Here is a 24,541-nt window from a genome sequence, read left to right as displayed (position 1 = left end):
TAAGCTGAGAGGAGGCTGTATCTGAAAGAGTCAATTCAGGAGGGAGTCAATGAGGCATCTTCACACAATATCCAGTTCAGTGCAATGTTGCATATTGCATGGAAATAATGGATAATGTGTCCAATAGCTGGTGCAAGAGGATCAATGTGTCAAGGCTGGTTCTTGGTCATGGTGGCAGTGTGTCTTCCCATTTCATTTGAGGCATCACCTGCAGGCATCTCTGGCTGTGTTGCTCCAGACTCCTAAAGCTGGGGGTGATCTGTAACCTAGGGTTGCTGACTTCATTGTAGACCTGGATCTTCGTATCTCTTCTTAGGTCGTGTTCGGTCAAGATGTTTTTTGTTGTTGTCTTAAGGAGGCCCGTGTGGACTCCATCTCATTGTCAATGTTTGCTTTCTGGGAGAGGTTGCTACTGTTTAAGTATTCGGCTGTCTCTGAAATCTTTTATTTTTGTCACAGACCAGTGTAATACAGCACTTTGATTTTTCTGCTGTTAGCAGACAATGTAAAAATGCCAAACTCAAAGACTTTAATTCGGGAGTCCGTTCCAGAAACAAGTTCTTACCACCAGATGGTGCCACCTACCTAACCCTCAATGTAGGCACCCATTACTACTGCCAAACTAAGATTAACGTATTTTACCATCCTAGTCTGGGACTCACCCATTACTGCCCTACAGAGGGACAGTCCAACATGTTTTGTAAATCTCATTAAGTCATCAGCAGCTTTAGATCTGATGCAGGAGGACTGAAATGGTATAACCAAGGCTCAATTGACATAATGTAGCCCCCCCTGCCTGTGGTCTTATGTTCTTATTGATTGAATGACCCCAGCAAAAACCTGCTGGGCGGTTTCCTCAGGGAAGTAGGGTTGGGAGGTAAATGGTAATAAAAAAGTAGCTTGAGAGATATTTATGATTATGCCACTTTATAAATCCGATCTACACCAGTGCCAAAAAATGTTCTAGTTTGAATGATCGAATACAAGGTACATTGTGAAGCTCATTATTTAACAATTTCACGGACAGTTGTTCTTACAGGGCTCAGTATATACTTTAAATCTTGCTATTATACAGGTGTGAAGTCTAGTATCACTTCTTAACAGGGCAGCAACAAAAGCAGTCCAGCCCTGGATACAGGTTTCAGAAGTGAGTCCCAAAACGGGAGTTTCCTCCTATTAGCTCAGACAAAACACTATAGTGCTTTCCTAACACCCAAACAAAGCTGCAGTGCATATTTTGTCCTTTTCCAAGGTTTTATAATTATAATGAAATCAAAGTGGAAGATGAGTAGGAATATACAAAATAAAATGAATATTTTATCTTAAAGGACCCATTTTAACCCAAGTGCCTTTCAGCTTGTCCTGGTAATAACTTTCACGGACACCTCAAGTGATTGAGCACTATGAAGTAGTTGAAAGCCACATGTTGAAGGTGGTATCTACAGTGCCTTCCCACTTGTTTTCTGTTCTTTATCCTGAAACTGTAAATTAGCAAGGGACTAATCCAACTTTTACATTCTTATACACAATAACTACAAACAGCCACAGACCTAACTTTAAAGCATTTTGAATATTTACAAGATTCCCATTGTATCATTTGTGCAATTTGTTTCCTGGAGTTTTCAGGATGCATTTCAATATGCATTTCTGCTGAAGATTTGATTTTGTATCTGGCATGTATTTATGGCTGAAAGTATCAGATCCAATAATAAAAGCAACGTATGCAATTTCAGCCTGTATTGCACCAAATATTCCTAGGAGCAAACTGATCTCTAATCATAGCCCACTTGTTGAAACCTACAGATCCACAACTCCTCCACATTTGCTTTAATTACCGTCACATATGTTATTTCACCTATTGAATCCATAAATCCATTGGAAAACCACTTATTCCTGGTAATGGTTGTGGCAAAGTGACACCACAGTGCATCAGACGAGACCACATGCTCAATAGAAGGATCCAGAAGCCATGCCTCTATATCAACTGTTTTACTTAATAAACATGACAAAACCTTCTGGCTTCCAGAACATTTCAGTAAACTGATGTTAGTGTGGGAATGAAAAATGTTGTTGCGCTCATGGTGAAAAGTCCTTTGAAACATTAATTAATCAGTCTGGGTGGCACTGACCTGGTTGCTAAATGTCATCCAACATGTTTCCTCAATGAGCTTTAAGAAACTTCCTCTGAATTGGTTTTACGGTGGAATAGCTCATTAGCATGACTAACACTTTCAAATATTACCCACACAGAGCTCCATGGTAAAAAAAGATTAAAGATTTTCTTTTGGGTACAAGTATGACATGTCATAAAACTTTAGAAACCAAACATTTTTCTAAAGTTGCATGATGTACCTTGGAAATTTACCCTCAGGTGGTTGCTTAGGAAGATAGAGTAATTAGAGTAATAGTGTTATTAACTATTTAGAAAAAAAAACACAGATCCATCACACTGTATCATACCCATGCAGACAAAGATAAAGAAAACGTGTTTTAATTAATAGCTGAGGTCTTTATTTCGGTTTTTACTGTACAGTAAAATTGCCACAGAACCATCTGCAGCCATCAGAACAAGACAAATGTAATTTTCTTAAAAATCTTCCTTTACAATTAGCAGCTTAAACTCTAAAAACTACAGTGTTACTTTCACAAGTGTCTCTTTTTTCACCGTACTTCCAACCCGTGCTAGTGAGTCAACTTACAGTACAAGTGAAAACACGGTTTCCGGTTAAAACAGACACCTACTAAAGGTACCACCTTGCACACAACACACAGACACATACAGGACGAGGGTTTTTTTCGTCAATCTTCATTAAATACTCATTGTTAAACCGCTAGCCTTCTTGCCACGGTAAAACTCTTCAAGCATCGACTTTCTTTCTGTACGCCGTCGCATTGTAGCTTTGAGATCGGGAACGAAACAAAAAAAACTGTTTTTGAGACAGTATCTTTTTTTTCCATGTTCAATAGTGTTTAATAAGACTTTGCATAAGAAAAACAAAACCCCATATTTAGCTGTCCATCATTTCTTAGTCACGGCAATGCTGTGTATGCAGGGCTTTATACCACTGCATTTCAGAACTAACCGACGAAGGGACCCCTTTATGGAAGGAAAAATACAACAAAAAAAATCTCAAACAGGAGATTTATAAGTGCTCGCTTCTTCTTACAACATTCTTTCAAGACAGGAAGTATACCATATTTACAGTAGCTCAATCTCTGTTGAGTTTTTTTTATTGTTATTCATTTTCCAGGGTTTCTAAATACCAGACTTAAATATCAAATCGATTTTCCGAATAGGGGAACTCTATCAAATAAAAAACCCGATCAAATGTTTACAGCTTGTAAGAAAGTTTTAATAAACTACAAAACAGAATATCATCCTCATTATTGTGCAAAGTCATGCTTTGTTTTTGGTAACTGAAACAAGCATGTTAAGCACTGTATTCAGAGTGAACCTTTGAAACATCTCTCTAAATTGGAGTGCAAACTCACAAGTACCCTTCTTGTGTTATGTGTCAGAACACAGTAATGGTGCAGAACTAACTCCCAAGGAAATTTCAATATCATTTAAACAATTAAATGTGCTATGTTAATAATAACAGTGCTTAGGATATGGAAATTCAGACAGGACAATATTTAATTAAAGACTAGTCACGGGGTTATTGAAAATAATTTACTGATTTCTTTTTGTGAAAATACTCAGAATTCAACAGCAGGGCTTTGTAAGAGTACCTTTTTATACACAAAATCAGCAGGTCTTAACTAGACTTTACGGATTGATCTCAGTTCAAGGGAGATCTGAGATCAATACCTTTTTTTAAACAAAATTGTAGTTCCAGCAGGTTAACGGAAATCATCAGCATGCTTAGAAAATGCCTTTTCTTTCCTCAAAAGAACCCGGGAACAAAAATCTTAGTTACAGACATTAGTAACATTTCAGGAAAAAGTAGCAAAGTTAAACAATTAATTAATTGTTTTAAAGCAATTAATTAACAGTTAAACAATAATTTTAAGAATATGCACAGAATCATAAACAATTGTGACATTTTGTCCTTGATTCATTGTTTTTTAGTTTTAATTTTGTTTTTGGTTTGGTCAATATGCTGCAGATAGTATTGTTTGTGTCTTTAAGACTGTAAGGTTTTTACAAAAATCAGCTTAGCTTTCTGTCTTTAAATTCTGCACATACAAAATCATTTAATGGCATTTAAAAAGCATGACATAGGTCAGTCATTAAATAGGTCAGTTGTTTTGAGCCATATACAGACTGTTAATTCTACCTGGTTATTGCTGAAACTGCCTTTTAGAAAATGCTGTTCATACCCATGAATTCAGAAAGAAAAAATAAACACCAGTAACTACAGCACATGTATGCCATTGTAAGGGTAAACTAACATTTTATGTTTTACCAATAATAAATTATTTTTGTTAAAAAAGATACTGTCTCAACAGTTAAGTTGGGAATGCTTCAACTTTATTCAAACAATTATAAAAGAGAGGCATAACAAAAGGCACTGGAGTTCTTTTGACTGGACCTTTTCCCCTAGAACCATCAATAGCCTTCCACACCAGTCACTGCCATCTATAGACTGCCTGTTTACACCAGCCATCAGAAAGGACCTTTGCAACATGCAACACGAAAAGAAAAAAAGAAAGATTTGTCATTCAGTCTGAACAGTGAGACCTTGTTGAACACACTTCCAATTCGTATCAGATAAGTTGTGCATGACTTCCAGTTAGTGCACCTTTGAAGAAATCGGAAAGAGATTTTGCATAGCATGACTGTACGGGACTTTCAATTCCCTGCGATCTAAAGCCTCACAGCTGAAGATCTGAAAGATGGCCCCTCTCAAACCAGAAGCCCACCTACAGGACAAGGTTAATACAATTATTAACCATCTCCAATCTGACGCGCACCGCAGCTGGAGAGCTCAGTAGCTCACATTACACAGAAACTGTGGCTCTCTTTTCAACCAGCTGAATGGCCAGCATAAAAGCCAGACAGGCAAGGAGCACAAGACACACCCACCCATTAAACATTCATGACATTATTGCTGATTACTTATAAAACTTGGGATTGATCGTGAAACTATAATAAAATGGAAAGCCACAACTGAGTATTCAAGTGAAGGCTTTTAATTGCTTAATACGTGAACAATGCCAACAGTGTGCTATCTCAGAGAGATAAATAATAAAAACAAATCTACCATATTTTGCTCAGTACTCCAATTCCGATTCTTTTGTATATCTTTCCACCCACAAATAGTTTATACAAAAAGCTCATACGTGCTGGTTTTTAAGAGGTTTTTGGCACAAAGGGTGTTATATTAAGGAAAAATACAGTGGGTAGTGCAGTCACTCAGTATCTCCAGGGTGCTTGGTTCAAATCTGGCCCAGTCTGTAAGGAGGCTGTATGATCTCCTCATGTTCAAGTATTCTCCCATAGTCCAAAGACATGCCATCTAGGTTGTCTTTAAATTGTCGTCTATAAAATTGCTCCCCCCTTGCAAGCATATGTGTGCGAATCTGTGGCCTGGCAAGGACGGTAGTCCTGCCATGTGCTTGCCCTGTTATGGTCTGTCGAGGTCCTCCAAGCAATCGTAGTTACAGCAAATGGGTGGAGATATCCAGTAGAATATGGAATTCTTGATTATCAGTTTCCCAGATACCTTGACATCCCAAACTCTATGCATACAACAATGCAAAAGCAGGACAAGCAATCAGCTATTTTCTATTCAAGAGCTCCATGTGTATGGCATTGTGCTCCAGTGATCTTATGCCATTTAGTTCTCCTTGATAGGCCATGAGACTTTCAGAAAGAGAAGGAGGAACTGAAGAAATCAGATGCAGGGTGTAGGAGGGAGTCTTGCCATTAAATTTGTACTGTTGGTGGCATCCCAACATCTTGCAGGACCATACTCCTCTCCCATGTCACATCACCCTACAGCATGCAGAAATGTGAGGGCAAATCAAAGCATCAGGAAGACAGAAAAAAATTCTAAGCTAAAAGCACAAGTGGGGCTGTGGTTTATAACTCTTTGACGCACAAGAAGTTCCCTCTGGAAAAAATGTCACTGTATTGTCTTCAGATTGCTAACTCATCTGTGTGAATATTAGTTCACTCTTCAAATCAACACTGCTTTAAGTCATCAGGTAGTTCTCTGTCTGTTGGACTGACACACATCTCCATTTCATCGGCAGAACCCTTTACCACATTTTGCCTTTGCCAAAGTCATTGTGAGTTTTCAGATTAATAAAGCAAAAATCTGTAAACTGATGTGACGATCATTTTTTTAAAATGTGGTAATTTACATAAATAAACCTCCACCTCTTCAATTCGGGTGTACCAATTTCAGATTACGCCAAAAAAAGACATTTATATGGTAGTTAGCACATCATTATAAATATCAGGAAGGACATCTTGATGCAAAACACATTCTTTACAGTAATTGGTTTATCATAAAATGTGTATATTAACCTATTTACCAGACTTGTCTTATTTCAATATCTTAGTTCACAGGTGAAATGCAAAGCTGCTCCGGGATTGAGGTCTAATTTTAATAAATTTGACAGTAATAAGTATGGAACAAAACTTGAAATGCCTGCATAATGCTGGCACAAAACTGTGAACCATATAGCTTTATGTTTCAATGTTTCAAGTCTATGGCCTAGACTTGAAGCAGACAAACATGTTTTAGCAACAGCATTGATTACTTTGTACAGTCTGAATGACTTATGAATTGAATATATTATCCTCCTTCATTTTAAAATTTCAGTGAATGTGACCTACATCACACACTAAGCTTGACTTCCACTGCTGCCACTGGCAATCAGAGTAGAAGCCAAATCAGGATGAATGAGCTTTTGTTTTATACTCCTTTCATGGAAGAAACAAGTTAAACCAGTGCAAACTACAGTAACTCCCCGCCCATTACTGTAAATAGTACTTCAGGAGCAGGAATAATGAATTAAAGAATCTTCCCCAATGTGGAATTTCAATTTCTTTCAAACTAAATACACATACAGCTCTGATCTGGGTCAGCAAAGATCCCTTACTTAGTTGTTTGTAGGATATCTGGTTCTTCTGATTGCAGAAAATAAGTTCCTGTACATGTAACCAGTGTAACAATTTTTTCATAGTCTAAAAGCTATGACAATAAAGCAGAAACACTCGTGTTACGACACAGAAGACAATTATTCACAGCCAAGGTTGATTCGAACACTAGCTGACTTTGGCCAGTAAGTTCTGTCCCACGTCGGTAACGGTTTACACTTCTTCCTGCCATTTCCCAAGGTCAAGGTATCAGAAAGAATGTGTATGCAAGGCCACTTTCTGATGGCGACGCAGTAAACAGGATTTGGAAGTTCTCCTCCCCCCCCCCACCCCCCTACTGAGATGGTTCACGCTATAAATTATTCACTCATTGCTTAATTTAAAACAGCTTCTTTATTTCAAAAATAAAAAAAAATAAAAATTACTTTTATCGCTAATAGAAACAGTACGGAAGCACTGAGAGTCTTTGAGCATTACACTCTTCAAGTATGTTAATTTCTTTCTTTTTTTGCATGGGGAACAAATGGAAATAAATGGGGTTTCTTGGTGAAAAACATCGGTACTTCACAATACTTTTGTAAAAAAAAAAAATGAGAGCATCTCGGTTATGGTACAATGTGGTTGGTGTTAGGCCAAGTTTTAATCCATTTTTAAAACTTTGGCAGACGCGTCGAGGTTGCCACAGGGGCGCAAGTTGCCACTCCCCTCTGTCCCCACCTCCTATTTCATTCGCAGCAAAAACCCTGAATCCATCGCCTTTTCATCCGTGGAATGTGCTCACGTTTCACAGTAATGGGCTGATCCCATGGACTCCCGGGGCCGCACACTTCATTTCTCGGAAATGGTTCTTTTAAAGCAATCGTCTGAAAGAGCTCGGGACCCGAGCTGCACATCCGAACAGAACCCCCCTGATTCCAGACAGGCTGCTTCTTCCTTGTGCAATCCTTTCAGGTTTGTGTAAAAAGGATCTTAATGCTACATGTAATTTAACAAAAATAAGAATTATTATAGTAAAAAACAAAAACGATAGAACTTGATTAAATTCTAAAAATAACAAAAAAACAAAACAACAGTATTGCAATGCTTCTTGCAAGGGAAAAAAAAAATCCAAAATGTAAACAAATTCACTCTGTTCCTTGAAAAAAAAAATGGATTTTGCCATCCTTTAGTTTTCCACCTCCTTTTTTGTGCTAAATGTCGTTTTCTTTCCCGGAGGTGTTATCTTTTTCATTTCTCCATTATGTCTTTTGCCCCACATTACTTCCGGCAGTCATGTCAGGGGGCTGGAGGAAACGATCTAGGTATCCTGCTATGGCGTCCCAGTTTTTCCACAGGAAGGCAAGGAAAACCATTAGGAAGAAAGTGCTAAACGTCCGGTTGCGCGTCTTCATGAGGGGCAGCACGCAGTTGGCCACGGTGGAGACGAAGACCAGCAGCACGGCCATGACGGCCAGCAGCACGTTGATCAGCTTGCCCAGCAGGGTCCGCGCGGTGGCGTTCTCCAGCCCCTCTAGCTGCACCACCTGCTGTTGCTGCTGCTGCAGCTCCATCTTGGAGATCCGGGTCTGGCAGGCCTCCAGCGCCTCCTGTGGGTAGGGGAGAGATACAGCACGCGTTACTAATTAATAACAAAATTCATTCCTTACACTTATATAGCTTTTCTGGATATTCCACTCAAAGAGCTTTACAGGTAATGGGAACTCTCCTCCACCACCACCAGTGTGCAGCCCCCCCTGGATGATGCGCCAGTACACTCACCACACACCAGGTATCAGTTGGGAGAAGAAAGATTAATGAAGCCGATTCACAGATGGAGATTAGGAGACCATGATTGGTAAAGGGCAGGGGGAAACTTGGCCAGGAGACCTGGGTGATTGACACCCCTACTCTTTTCAAGAAACACCATGGGATTTTTAATGATCACAGAGTCAGGACCTTGGTTTTACTTTTCATCCGATGGATGGCACCTTTTTACAGTATAGTTCCCCATCACTTAATTGGGGCATTAGGACCCACACAGACTGTAAGCAGGAAATCGGTTTGTTATTATGCCCCATGCTACCCAGCGTGCAGCACTGATCTGTTTTTGTTTTTCTTCCTTTGTCAAACAATGTCCTGCGAGAGAATGGATTCTGCTATCAGACAGAGTCGGGACTAGCTTTCTTCTTAAGTCCATTTCCAAAGCAGAAATGACTGCTAGAATAGTACAGCATAGGAAAAGCTTGCTTGCCCTCATTTCCTGCAAAACAGTTTCAGTGGAAAATCAGTTTCAGCCTCTGGACTGCTAAAGCTCATCCATTATGCCAGGGTTTCATTTGTGGGTGAATGGAGCAACAGAAGGAAGAGATCACACTATTTATATAAAGGCTTAAATATTGAAGGCCTACACTCTCAATGAGGAGCCATGTCACATTTTCTGATGCCGTCTGGCAGGATGCACAAATATTTTAAGAATGAGGCTTGAAACATGCAGCACATCATGTGAAAAACATGAGGCTTGCTTCATGTTGGGGAGGACATTACTGTCCTGGGGTAGGTAGCCAGAGAATCATGCCCCCATGAGTCTTCTCATCCACTCTGTTGACGTGAAAACATTATGGCTTTAAATATGCTATTATTCCTTTTCAAAAGCATAAGACATCCAGCCATGTATTTTTTAACAATCCTAGGGTAATGAAACATGAACGATTTATTGATCTGAACAGGGCAAGGCACCTAATGTGCAAGAAGACCTGGTTTTGCTGAAGTATATTTGCAAAACCCTTCTGCAGCGACAATATGCCAGCTGTCTCAGGCAGCTGCAGAAGCCTGAACATGCACTTATATCAGTGCTTTTAATTAACACACCCAGGCTTCCATACAAAAATATGCAATACCAACAAATGAATCAAATAATGAATTAAAAGGTGCTATTTGAATTTACTAACACAGTGAAGGGGTTCAACTGTTTTCAATTTAATTCCAAGTTTCAGAGCACAGAAACTACACTGATAGTTCAAAAGCTAAATAAATGGAATCCAGCATACAACAACCAAGTAAAGAAAGTACAGGGAACTGAACAATAAGGGATTTCAGACTAAAAAACTTAAAAAGCAGGATATGAATATTAGATTAACCTCCCTGAAAGCTTTCAATCCCAATTGATTTTGTCGAAGTGAAGCTTATTGACAATCTCTCATGAGGTAATAGAATAATACTATGCAGGATGTTTAATGGTGTCCAAATGAAGCTACACAAACAACCTAGTTAATGATATGCAAATACACAAGCACATGGCCATGGTCTGAGGAGTTGCTTTGCTGGGTGTGCCAGTGAGAGAAGAGGGGTATTGGGTCTAACCCACCCTAAATAATCAAGCCTTAAAATGTCCTTTACTTCCTTGTGGTCCACATAACCATTTAAAATAAAAATATCACCACTTTAGCCATCAGATCTGCACCTTCATTTCTAGACAATCTTCCAAAAACTGGGCTGTCGTCTTCATCACAATCTGAAAATGTTCTGTCCTAAGGCTGTTTAATAAAGTTGATTCATTCTGTCAGAGCACTCTGCTTATTGAACATAACCCTGATGAAATGTTATCCTGGATGATGTATCATTTAGTAGTTCCTATTAAAAGCCATTAAATGATTTCTGACATAGCAGTATAGTACCATTAGCGGGAACAACGACGTAGGGGAATTTTAAATGGCTAGTGCCTGGACACGTTCTTCTTCCAGTGAAAAGGCACACATTTAGCGATCTTGGTGCAAGGCTATGGCGAGACTGTATTAAACGACCCAGCTTTGAGAAGGGGGAGCAGCCTCTGTACCGGCCAGGCCTCGTCTGGCTGGCTCAGCACTGACCTGAATGTCTCGCGCGCGTTCGTAGGACTGGTAGGCAATCTTCTCCTCCATGCTGGCCAGCTCCTGCTTGAGGTTGAGGATCTCGTTCTGATGGAGCTCGGTCAGGTCGTTCAGCTGATCTTCCAGCCGCTCACACCTGCGCCACAGACGGAGACACAGAGACCCGCGGGTCATTGCAGTTTCGCACTGGGGCAGCCAAGAGCATAACTGGCAATGTGGTCTCCCATCAGAACCTGAATACTGTCCATGTTCAGGTCCTAATGGGTGACAGGGCTTTCATCCTGTTATGCACCAAAGCTCTGGAACTCTATCCCTAAGAGTCACCTACCCTACACTCCTTGAAATCTAGACTCATAACCTTGTTCTTTAGAAGGGCCTTTACTTAACTGGTTCTGCTATTTAATAATAATAATAATAATAATAATAAAATAATAATAATAATTGCTTACACTTATATAGCGCTTTTCTGGACACTCCACTCAAAGCGCTTTACAGGTAATGGGGTCTCCCCACCACCGCCACCAATGTGTAGCCCCCACCTGGATGATGCGACAGCAGCCATAGTGCGCCAGAACGCTCACCACACATCAGCTATTAGTGGGGAGGAGAGCAGAGAGTAATGAAGCCAATTCATAGATGGGGATTATTAGGAGGCCATGACTGGTAAGGGCCAATGGGGAATTTGGCCAGGACGCCGGGGTTACACCCCTACTCTTTTCGAGAAACGCCCTGGGATTTTTATTGACCACAGAGAGTCAGGACCTCGGTTTTACGTCTCATCCGAAGGACGGTGCCTGTTTACAGTATAGTGTCCCCGTCACTATACTGGGGCATTAGGACCCACATGGACCACAGGGTGAGCACCCCCTGCTGGCCCCACTAACACCTCTTCCAGCAGCAAAAATTTATCCTTTTGATCCTACTGTATTTAGTGCTCCCATCTATTGTCTCCTCTCATTTTTATATCTTCTGTATTTGTTTATTTTTGTTGTTGTTCTGTAAGGCAATTTGAGAACCCACCTTTAAAGGCACTGTATAAAATAAAGTTTATTTTTATATTTTCCACATCTCCAAATAGAGCTGTAGGAGGCAGTGTAGGACACAGACTGGCCACTAGAGGGTGCTCTAAGGCAGTGACACTTAGCAGAACATGGGATTTTTCTGAAGTTACTGTCTATCTGCATTGACATGCTGATACTGTCTGACAGGTACATTTTGGACTGTTATTACTTTAACAGTAGACTCCTATCTACAACAGGGTTAGGAGATACTCAAGTCAGTTTTACTGCTTTGCTAATATACTTAATCTCCGATCTAGGAGATGACAATAAAAGGCATAACTTTTATTAGGCATCAAAACTGATAGCAACGCTGACTAGTGACTTTGTACTTTTACACTACCCCCTCCCCCACACCATAAGAATATACCCTTAACAGGACACACGAGCTCAGTGAGGTGGAATTTACCAAAGATATGCTGAAAGTAACAGAATCCTTTGGCTCATCTTACATGATTGTTACAGTTGTTCTTTTCACTAAAATATCAACTGGATCTTGTTGTACAACTTCATACTAACAAGTAATATTAACCTACAAAGTATAAAAGATACTGAAACATCAATCACCAGATCGCACGTCATTGAGGTGAAAATCAAAGCACAGGCTGTTTCTTTGTAACAATGACAATGTTCTAGTGTCTATTCAATTTCTTAATCTCACCTCCCTGTCTCCAGTCTCATCTTAACTAAATGTACTGTACATACCCCAGACCTCTCCAGGACTCTATTCTACTCAAAGGTATGGAAGACTAGACAAAATAGTTTATCCATAAACCTAAGGACAGAGTTTAAGATGTAAAAATTAGATTCAGTTTCCATGAGTGTCTTATCCTTTACATTGTATCCATTTTTAAAATTTACTTTAGTTTACTACTATTTAATTTATTTAATATAGAAGATTTTTTTCACAAAAATTGGACTGTTGCTCCTAAAATGCACATATAATCCATAACTGGAGTTAAACAGACTTTTCATAACACTTCATCCATAACTCAGCTTTTGCGACGGATTTTGGGAGCCAGGTTTTGACAATGCAACTAAAAGTGATTCATGATTATAGAAAACTGCACCATGGATTTCTTCTAAACTTCACAGTATGTGCAAAGCAGTTTGGAATGAGAAAACTGTCCATTATAAAATAACCTATAGGGTTTTATCAGTTGGTCACGAAGGAATAAAGGAAGGCACAGAAGAACTACTGATAAAGAAAATCTGGAAAATAACCTGGTGATACTGCCAAGTACTCGATGACACAGGTGTTACTGTAAATCCCCTACCTCATCATTTACAGACCTCCTCCGTCCTGCCTGCTCTCCAGCCCTGACTAATCACAGAGAGCTTTCCATAAATGGTCATTTCCTGCTGCACCCTTCTAAACCTGTTAGCCCAGCAGGCAGAGATACAGGTGACACAGGCTAAGGAAGAACTCCCTGCCCTCTAGGGGTATGACAGCGAGCACCAGCACAAAGAATGAATGCATGATTGTGAAAGATCTAAACCAGGCAACGATACTTATGAGGCATAAGCATAAGCATAAGTTAAAACTGCTGGAATGTACAGAGAAACTGTCTTCTTTCCTGTTTGGGATCGTACTTCCAATCAAATTTCTCTCCCTTCTGTTTTCAGAAACAATGGCTCCTTTCATGTTCATTAAAGACAAACTACTGTGTTTCACTTTCAAAAAATGAAAAAGTTATTCATTGGTTATGTTTTGCAATATTTTTTGTTTACAATTTGAAAGTTTTTGGCCACGACAGCATACACCTTAACAGGAGAGGATCTAAAATACAGTATTAACGCCAAAAGTTCTCAAGGACACCTGCATTACTGGCCTGTGTGTGTTCTCATCTGTTAGCCTCTGTTCTCAAAGCAAACAATGTACCAAGGCAAAAAGTATCTGTGTTTAGCAGGAGTAACTGAACTACTGAACTACTTCTGCACCACAGGTAGCCAAAGAAACCCAATGCAAAATTCATTTCAACCTTTTTCTGCCTTCAGCAGAAATGTGTACTTCTTAATGACATTTTGTAACAGAAGTGAATCTCGAAGCTGGAGGAAAGGGCCTTGAACACAAATAGAAAGGACGTCAGAAAAAAAGGGTTCCCATAAATCAAGGCATTCACTGATATTATTATACACAAGAAAACGTCTCTGAAATGTCCTGTCCAGCCTAAAGCACACCAGACCCTCTGAATAATTCTGTGCTTCTAAGGAAAGAAGCAAATGTTACTTAAATTTCTCAAACAACACTTGCCAGCCTTTTTGATTATAGGTTTTCCCCCAAACAAATAAAATGACAGGAACAAGTCAAACTCCCTCAGACAAAGACTACTTTAGACTGATCTTTTATAATGGAAAGTATTTAAGTGCGTAATACACAAAACACACTGAACAAACTGCAGATAACAGTAGAAAATATTTTAAGAACACTTAGATCTAAATGTAGTATTTTCTGTGGCTAACCAGGATGAACTAGAGAAACATCATGCAATTAGACAATGTGAAACAAGTCTACAAGCAGAAATGAGGTCATCCTTCACCAACAGCCCTTCTTGTAATTGTACTTTCCATGTCATGCTACATCCTAGTCGATTCTATTCTGAACCACCACATCAAAATATATTTCAGTAGGTTTCAGCACTTTCAAAGGGACTTTCATAGCCTGAAGATAGCAGCTGTTCCTGAAACCAGCTTCAAAACATGAAATTCCCCTTCTCATAGGACCAAAAGTAAATGTGATCACAGACTAAAACAAACGTCAAGGCTTGTTTCAAGGACAGCTCAAATAAAGGCAATCAGAGGAAGAGCCAAACTGGCCAATAATAACGGATACCAGATGATATTGTTTACATGGCTGTTTCAAAAGAGTCTCCAGCAAGGCTATGAAAGGCCTGAAGAGGGCATAACGGAGTTGCTTGCCATTCAAGAGTAACAGAGAGCTGAGTCTGTGGTTCACATTACTTATCGTAACATTTATATTAAGCTTGACTGCTGAAGAAACTTGGCATTGGTAACAACAACAGCAATGAAACGCAACCTTATCCAAACCCCTCAGGTGGTTTCATCTCAGAGGCTCCACATACTGTAGAAGCATAAACTACTTCGTAATGGAAGCATATGATGTACCGAAACATGGAGAAACCTACTAACACATCTTCCTCAAGAAGATTATTTAGGGCAGGTCCTTTAACAGTTAAACTACTTGTTTCTGTCATACCTTTTAATTTACAGTATACATACATTATACTTTATACTCAGTTCTAGATTATTTTTCCATGCTTACTAAATATAAAAAAAAACATCATTAAATTTAAGATGGAAAAAGTAAAGGTTATCAGTTTGATCATTTATAAATTAACATATTGCTTAACATGTTTAAATAAAGCAAAAAGAGGTCCAACTCATGTTTTCAAATATCAGTATGTATATAATTATCTTATACTACTTTCTCTCCGTGCAGAGAAAAAGTCTTTAAATTCATTAAATGTATAATCCATGCTTCCAAAAGCTAAATAAAAAACTATGGCAGTTGAGAAACTTTCATTTACTCTTGTGCAAATAAACTTTGTATACAGGTTAAATACATTGCTCTACAGAAAGTTAATTAGAGTCAACATGTTAATGTTTATTTTTCAGAATGAACAACATGACCCTATCACTTCTGAGGGTCAATATGAATGCTCCGTCATCAAGAAGAACAGTTCTTTGTTGGCTGGTAATTCACAGGTAGGTCTGAGCTCTGAAGCTGTGACAATGGATCCTGTGTTGTTGAATGAGGTAATACTTTACAACTAGCCAAAGGACACTCCCCTCCAGCAGGATAGATGTTGCAGCCAAGTTTGGAGAAGTGGACTGGCCATATTGTACTGTAAGTAGGTATGTAGGAAATGCATTAATTTCTATGATTATGCTATAGTCTCAGATATGCGTGACGGAAGCAAATACATATTTATGTCAGTTATGTCTTCAATAGTCACTTACACATTGAAATAAGAAACTGAATATTTCTTTATTCTGAATTTAACATTTCAACACGTTTACTAAATAAGGATTTTGTTTTTGTTTACAAAATGACTGATGCCCAATATTGCAGATGGGATGCTATATAAGTTTCCATTTCTAAAAATATGGAGTTAGATTTACAAAGCTGTAGTTGTTTTTCAAGGAACTGAAAAGCTAAGCTTTCCGCGTGTGTATAACCTACCTAAATTAAAGACATGTTCTTGAGTTTTGGCTGCTCTGAGCACTTTCATCTCTCTCTGTAGGTGCCACTGATACTGGCAATTCCCTAAGAAAGTCGACTCTGCCCTGTCAGATGCTATTACTAAACCTGGTATCAAAATTGTGTTCTCTGAATGACAACTGCAATACAGCTGGCAAAAGGAGAAAAGGCTCAATTGTAAAAACTATGCTAAGCAGAAGATCCAACAGGCTGACTCCGCTGGTGCTAATTAATTTACAATGCTCTGTGCTCAGGGGACAACTGTGGCTTCAGTAGAAGCACTACAGTACAACCCTTTTATCATCTACAGTTATACTGTAATGAAAAGCTTTGTGTAAATGTGAGATGTTGTTACTCGTTCTTTTTCTGCCTGTAAACGGCTTTGCGCTCACACAATGAAAATGATTCCAGTTGCAGAAAAATGTTGATTGAAAATAACTCATTTCTGAACTCTCCTGAAACTTATATTTTCATGCTTTTCCACACAGAGATAGGATCTGAAGCTCCTGGAAATATGCTGCTAATTAATCACCAAGACCTTGCTTCTGGTAAAACCTCTTTAGGTTAGCCAGTTTGGCATCATGAACCTATTTTTAAACTGCTATTTCTCAACCTGAATACAAAACAAAATGCTTGCAAATAGCCTGCTTCAGCTCAGGTTTAAAAAACACCACATTTCTGTCAGACTAGTGTAAGGGTAAGTAGCAAGACAGCCCTTTAAAAAGGGTCATGTCCCCTAATCTCCAAAAGCATGCCAGTTCAGTATAGATTAAAAATAAATGAACAGATTATTCATTCGGGAAGTGGCAGACAGATTTTCTTTCCTTTGTGAAGCATTACTACACATGAAGAACTTTTAATTTCTTGGTAGGTGATTTTGGAACACAGAATAATATTCAAGAACCAGTGCTCACTGTTTTGAAAAAAAAAATCATGACATCAACATTTTAAAAATGGAAAATGAGGAGCTTTTACAAACATTATTTGGGAACTGATCAGGCTAAAGTACCCATCCATCCTTTAAGCTTTTGGTCAGTAAAAGGGACACTGCACTTCCTGAAACTTGCAATATGTGCTACATTAGTATCAATAGTAAATATTGCCTTTCACGACATAAACTACTTATTACTTGGTGCAGGACAGTGCTTTGAATATTGACTCTGCAGCTCCAAAGCCTCAGACTACCAAAGACACCTAACAGCCCTCCCAGGGAAAAAGAAGGAAACAAATACATTTCCATACTGTATGTACACTGCAATGTTCCATTAAAGGATGACTTCTTAAATTATTTAAAATGTAAAACCTAAAATTTAACAATCGAGTCATCTGGACTTTGGAATTAAAACAAGAAAACAGGTAGGACATATATATATATATGATGAGAGCAATAATGCCCCCTCCCTCATCAGCTCAAATACTCAATGTGATTTAAAAAAAACAAAGGTTGCTCCATACCTGTACCGCTCGTCTTGTAGTGCTTGCATTATTACTGTGTAGTCTCTCTGGTAGTGAGTTTTGAGGACATCAAAGGACTCCTCCAGTCGGCCCTGCATGTCTCGTATCTCTTGGATCTCATGGAAGAGGACGTCGAACCCTGAGCTCTGCATGTCCAGTGTGTTTGTTTTGGAGCTGGGGGGGCCACCGGGTGCCCCGGTAAAGCTGTTGGCCCCTGCTGAGCCTGAGGTGGCGCTGGAACAGTCATCCTCGCTGCCGAACTTAGGGCTGGACTGCAGCTGGCTGCACACCCCCAAAGGCTTGGTCCCGTCCTCTCCCTGGGACTCATCTAGGGAGTCCTTGAGGCCTGAGATGTTGTCCGCGCTGCCAAATTTGTTGCGGATAAGCGAGGCGATTTCCCGAGGCTTGGAGACCACGGCCCCAGCCGCGGAGTGGGTGGCCTGTGAGAAGCTGGACAGGCCTCCCTTCACACTGTCAACCACCCCCTCGCTAAAGCCCGTCACCTTGGCCCCAACGTCCTTCAGGCCCTGGTGCATGTCCCGTAAGACGTCCTTGGGCTGCCTGGGGATGCCGTTGTGCTCGATCTCTCGCAGCTTGCGGTGGTAGTGCTCGAGCTTGCGCTGCAGCTGCTGGATGGTCTGGGCCGACTTCTGGTTTTTCTTCTCGAAGACCTGCTTGATGCGGGCGCTCTGCTGCTTGTCGGCGTTGTTGGCCAGCTTCAGGTACTCCGCCACGTTGTCGTCGCGCGCCGTCTGCTCGATCTTGATCTGCTCCGTCAGCTTCAGGATCTTCTGCTGCAGCTGCGTGATGGCCTGCTTGGTGCGCTGGGGGTCAGGGGTGCTGTCCACCGCGTCCACGGCGAAAGAGCCATCAGAGCAGGCCACAGCATTGGATGCCTGCGCTAGGCTGCTCACCTCCAGTCGCTCGATCTACAGAACACAGAAAGAGGGCGAGAGTTAACTCCAAATCAACAAAACATTTTGGCCAGTCAATTCAACAACCATGAGGTTATAGTAACTGGCTCTCTTCAGTTTTTCAGAAAACCCCAGAGGAACAAGTGTTTCTGTTTTCCAGTTGTTGCTAAAGTAGAGTTTATTTTGCCCCTGTGTGTAAATTCAAATGTTAAACAACAACAATCTATTAAAAGAGAACTTTATTTAATCTTCCTACCCTTTTGGAGCTAAACTGGAAGATTGTTTTGATATACCTCCCATTGTTTGAGAATAACTGAAAGAAGGGAAACAAATCGGTATCTTAAACACACTGCACTCATCTGAAATAGCACAAAAACACAATTTTAAGAGCAAAAAGGACACAATACCAAATAAAAGCAACAGACTGTTTAAAAAAAACCTTTTCTGTAGAGCAGCTTACCGTTCCCATCCCCATTGAAGGTCAGTATATCCAACAAGGAATGTAAAAGTAAATATACAGTATATGAAAACCGACACCAAAAGAACCCATTGCAGTCTGTAGTATTTACTGTAATCGACTCCTGACATCCACAGCAACATGAAAATACATCACTGGCCTATTGCAGATTTAGTAGCAGTCAGCATTCGTTTAAAACAAAGAAAAGAACACGAAGAAGCAGAAACAATGGCACCGCTATAGAACTGCACATCATTCATTCCGAACAGCGGCAGTCTGGAAAGTTCAATATGTCTCATGTAGTGAGAGGTACAGACATCAATAACAGCAACCCTCGTAGCTCAGAGCTTCGGAACTCTAATCGCAATACACCTTTCAGATACGTCAAAATATTGTGCCACTGTCGCCAGCAGTGTAAGCTTTTAAAAATTCACCGGGCTTGGACAGGTCTAGTCTTAAACTTATAAGACCTTTAGATATTCTGAATTTATGGGGAAACGTCGCTCATCGGCGGCCACTGTCTCGGCTAATGTGCACCGGGACGGTCGGTAAACTTGTTGATATGTAGGGAAAAAATAATAAAAACAGAAGAAAAACTGCAGCTTAACACAATTTATTTTAAGAATGTAGAGTTTCAGGTGTAGTAGGATGGTGTTCCTATTGCTATGCCTATCAAACATACTGTAAAGCGACACACACGATAGCGAAAAAAAAAACGTACACCAGTTTCTGTAAATGAAATAGGTGAAATAAAATCGATATCACCTCCGAAGGTTAAACCCATTCATTATTTGTTGCGTAGTTGCTTTCGTCACAGTAAATAAAAATAAAAATACATTACTTTCGGGACAGCGAGTAATGTACTAACAACACGCAGGACATCAACGCGCTCGCCTCCTATTAGAAAAACTAAATCACGTACGAAGCCGGACAAAGTGTCCTTCATTTACACAGCAACATTATTCTTAAAATAAAAACACCAAAAGCAAGAACTTAAGTTAATGTTTTAAGGTCTACCTTACCTTTCCATTTGTTAAATGGAGCAGTTTTTCCCAGTGCATTTTCCTCAACAGAGGGCATAACCATAAATCACATTTAAACAGCTCTTACATGCAAGTACAATTCAGCAACTGACTCTCCGTGGTTCTTCTAACAGGTGCTCTACGGACGCCCGAGTATTTGTTTTGAAAGTTAAACTCTACCTGTGAAACTAATTCGTCTACTTTTGCGAGCGGCTCCTCCTACAAGGCGGAGTGTCCTGCAGGGCCCGATTCCAGCGGGTATAACATGACATCATCCCTAAAACCCGCAGACCTCTTTCCTTAAAGCAACAGAGACCCACAATTGTAATTCTCGTACCTTACTTTTCTCCGTACACTCAGTCATGATCCTGGGGGGTTAAGAGAATGTAAGGCAAATAACACACATCGTAAACGTCTGAGAGCTGCAGACAGGCTGTTGTTGGTTTTTCTAACCTAAAAAAAGTACAACGTTTCCAACTTCATTTTAAAAACGTGTTACCGTGCAAAAGTTAAAACGTGTTCAGCGACGAAGCATGTTGCTACTGTGATGTAGCAGACAGGACTAAGGTATAGCATTGTGAGGTAATCATCCCCTATGACATATTTTTGTTTCACTAGTTTGTGAAAAAACTGATTGAGATGTGAATCGTTATATGACTCATGCAGCCCACTTTCTGCGTTTTACTGAGTTTTGAAAAACATGTTTTCTTTTTTTATTGCAAGAAATAGACCTAGTTTGATATGAAACTGGAAACGTGTCTAACAAAACTCCAAAACCACAATTTGAGCTGCAACTTTTTTTCGTACAAAACGCTAAAACTAGACATAAATCCATTGACGGAATTGTTGTGAGTCACTAACAACACATTCTGAAAACTTATCTCAAGTAAAAAAAACATCATACCGACACTTTCGCAATAAATCATGAACGTTTATTTTTCTAAATTAAAATTCGTTACATTGCAGGATTACAGTAAATTATACAGTACTGTTAATCTGAGTAATTTCCTTCGATTATGTTTAATTAAAAAATGCTATCTTTGTTGTTCCAAACAGATTCAACTTTTACCTGTCTTTGCACACTATGATTAATCCTCACTAATTTTGAATACAATTAAAGTTATCACAGTGGAATAGAAGGCCCTTCTTTAAGCAATGGGTCATGGGTGTCTGGAGCTATCGTTCTAGCCAAGAAAACCTGGCTTTCTTCAAGAAAGAGCAGGATAGCTTTCCTGGATCAACTACCCCTGCACAACTAAATGAGTTAGGTGGCCTGCATGGACTTACAAATTGTTATTTGTAACCTTATGTTCTCATAGGAAGTGCATAACACAGAAACTCATAGGAGGTTACTTAGATCTTATTTTGTATCCTTCTTATCTTATCTGTCAAATTTGAACAAACAAAATGAAAGTAGATTGCTATTTGCTGTCACAAGCTCAGGAGAAAGTTCAAATGACCACAAATGAGCCAAAAGTGATATCTTTTCTCTTCTCTGCAAGATCTTTGGAATCACAAGAGCATAGACCTTTGTTCATTGGATGTTTTGGTTATTAAAGAGGCCTTGGCTGACTGATTCGGTATTTTTTATCTGAATAATGGACCTGCATCATATCCAAGTGTCCAATAAGATAAAGTGTCTTGTCCACAAACTGTGACTCATCAGTTATAATTCAGAGAGGCAACTAGTTATCCAGCATACACCAAATGTGGACACCAGCAGATTGGTCATGGGCTTAGGTCATTACACCCTGCTCAGGATATGTTCCTTTTTCAAATTGTTGTGCAATGCTTTACAAAGACTTCCCATTTACTAGGTCTTGTTTTGTTTCATTTATTATTTAAGAAGAAATGATACTTCTGAAAAAAGTAATCTTTCGGTTCTAAAGTAATCTTTTGTTTCAGGGGAATATGCCCCAAATACTTTCTCATACACCAAGCTTTACCCTAGAAATGAAATATGTATAAGGCAAATCAACTCCCATGCATTTCCTAAGCACCTGATAACTTAGGGAAAAAAAACCATATGATTATATAGCCTATTTTTTAAAGAGATCTGTAGAGATTAAGACAGTCTGACTCATAACTGCAATCATGTTATTTTCCACACAGTAACAACATAGGCTTCTATTTACTTCAGTTGCAATTTCAACCAGACAGGATGGGAGATATGTTCAAAATCCTGTCTTTGGTGGCAATAACACCTGTTCTGCAGGAGGGACCACTTTTACAAAGCCTGAACTCAAGTTACCAAACCAATACCAGGAGCCAAAGAATGCGGAGTTAATCATTAACTTTAATCTTTACTGGGTCTACATTCCAAACACTCTCTGAGAGTTCTACCTGGAAATTCCTGAAACTAAACGTATGACCAACAAAGTCATTTTTTTTTACTGAGCAACTGATCTGTCTTGCTGTTAGACTGTAGTTCAACATTACTTGTGAATTAACCACTTCATTTGAGGAAAATTCATGGATAAATTACAATCCAATTAACTTCTTTGTTCAAGGAAATATTAAGCAATAACTCTGCAATTAACATCTCACAATGTAACATATAAAATAATATTTTAGAACGTCCAAAGTCTTGATTTAGACAAAGATTTTTCTTTAAATGCAATAGATGAAGATAAAACGTTTGTTTTATAATTACCCTGTAAAACGGAAGTATTGACAGAACATCCGCAGGTGGTGAGGGTGGGCACCAACATATCCTCTACCCTAACTCTAAACACTGAAGCCCCCCAAGGCTGTGTGCTTAGCCCTGTCCTCTACTCCTTATTTACTCATGATTGTGTCGCCAGGCATAACTCAAACTCCATCATTAAGTTTGAGGACAATACAACAGTCATCGGCCTGATCACAGATGGTGAAGAGTCTGCGTACAGGGAGGAGGTTGAAACCCTGGCAGCATGGTGCCAGGAGAACAACCTCTCTCTCAACATCAGTTAGACTAAGGAGATGATTGTGGACTATAGAAAACACCAGGGAGGAGATCACACACCTATCTACATCAGTGGGACTGCAGTGGAGAGGGTCAGCAGTTTTAAGTTCCTGGGAGTTAACATCTCAGAGGACTTAACCTGGACCCACCACACTAACACTATGGTCAAAACAGAACGGCAGCGCCTATTCTTTCTCTGTAGGCTAAAGAGGTTTGGCATGCCGTCACATATCCAGGCCAACTTCTACAGGTGCACTATTTAGAGCATCCTGACTGGTTGCATCACTGCCTGGAATGGGAACTGCTCCGCCCGGGATCGCAAAGTACTGCAGAGGGTGGTGAAGTCAGCACAGCTCATTACCGGCTGTGAGCTACCAAACATCCAGGATATCTACTCAGCTAGATGTCTGAAGAAGGCCAGGTCCATTCTCAAGGACCCCAGTCATCCCAGTCACAAACTGTTTTCCCTCCTACCGCCTGGTAAACGGTACCAAAGCATTCGGTCCAAGTCCAACAGACTACGGAACAGCTTCTACCTCCAGGCAATAAGACTGCTAAATAGCCAACCTGCAGCTCCTTTAGCAAATCACCTGTAATGGCTACATGGACACACAGTTTTCACTATATTCAGCATAACCGCACTACTTGTATATAATAATAATAATAATAATAATAATTGCTTACACTTATATAGCGCTTTTCTGGACACTCCACTCAAAGCGCTTTACAGGTAATGGGGATCCCCTCCACCACCACCAATGTGTAGCATCCACCTGGATGATGCGACGGCAGCCATAGTGCGCCAGAACGCTCACCACACATCTGCTATCAGTGGGGAGGAGAGGAGAGTAATGAATCCAATTCATAGATGGGGATTATTAGGAGGCCATGATTGGTAAGGGCCAATGGGAAATTTGTCAAGGACGCTGGGGTTACATCCCTACTCTTTTCGAGAAACGCCCTGGGATTTTTAATGACCACAGAGAGTCAGGACCTCGGTTTTACGTCTCACCCGAAGGACGGCGCCTGTTTACAGTATAGTGTCCTCGTCACTATACTGGGGCATTAGGACCCACATGGACCACAGGATGAGCGCCCCCTGTATATACTGCATACACCATGGACACATACTGTAGCAGCTCTACTCATATTGAGTTTTATTCCGTTTCTATTACATCTATTATTATGTAACCTTATTTTCATAACCTCAATTTTGCGATTTTTGTGATTTTTGTGATTTCTGTGATTCTTGTGATTTTTGGGAGCTTGCAGAAAAGACATTTCATTGCCAGCAACTACTGCTGCATGCTGTATTGTTGTGCATTTGTTAAATTAACTTTGATTTGATGTGATTTGAAGTACAAAAGAGTGGATTGAAAGGATCTGGAAGACAGCTTAAGCCTTAAATGAAACATCGCAATTGATGATCCGATTGGAGGAAACAGCCAACAACCCCAAGGTGTGATGCTTAACAAGGAAGTACAAACAAGTCTCAAGGAAGACTCTGCATGTTAATGTTTGCCTCATGTACATCACAATACAAACAATGGTCACGTAGACAAACAGAAAG

At 39.9% G+C, this 24,541-nt stretch overlaps 1 protein-coding gene across 14 annotated transcripts in view; it reads right to left on the bottom strand.

Moving 5' to 3' along the window:
* Positions 1 to 2,488: 2,488 nt before the first annotated feature.
* tmcc1a (transmembrane and coiled-coil domain family 1a) overlaps positions 2,489 to 24,541 on the bottom strand; it is a 109,581-nt gene continuing 87,528 nt past the window's right edge. For 12 of the 14 annotated variants that reach the window (XM_088636504.1, XM_088636511.1, XM_088636505.1 and 9 more), the window contains 3 exons: positions 17,635 to 18,563; positions 10,900 to 11,035; positions 2,489 to 8,640 (listed from right to left, as the gene is read on the bottom strand). In XM_088636504.1, coding sequence (XP_088492630.1) covers positions 8,293 to 8,640; positions 10,900 to 11,035; positions 17,635 to 18,563 — 1,413 coding nt within the window. In that variant the 3' untranslated portion in view covers positions 2,489 to 8,292. Of the gene's footprint in view, positions 8,641 to 10,899; positions 11,036 to 17,634; positions 18,564 to 20,027; positions 20,237 to 20,364; positions 20,558 to 24,541 lie in introns of those variants that run through there. The other 2 variants (XM_088636515.1, XM_088636513.1) reach the window with 2 other exon arrangements.

Source organism: Lepisosteus platostomus, chromosome 6, assembly GCF_059453375.1.
Source record: "Lepisosteus platostomus isolate fLepPlt1 chromosome 6, fLepPlt1.hap1, whole genome shotgun sequence".
Classification (NCBI taxonomy): domain Eukaryota; kingdom Metazoa; phylum Chordata; class Actinopteri; order Semionotiformes; family Lepisosteidae; genus Lepisosteus; species Lepisosteus platostomus.
The sequence above is the reverse complement of the archived record's forward strand: the minus strand, read 5'-3'. Positions and strand labels throughout refer to the sequence as shown.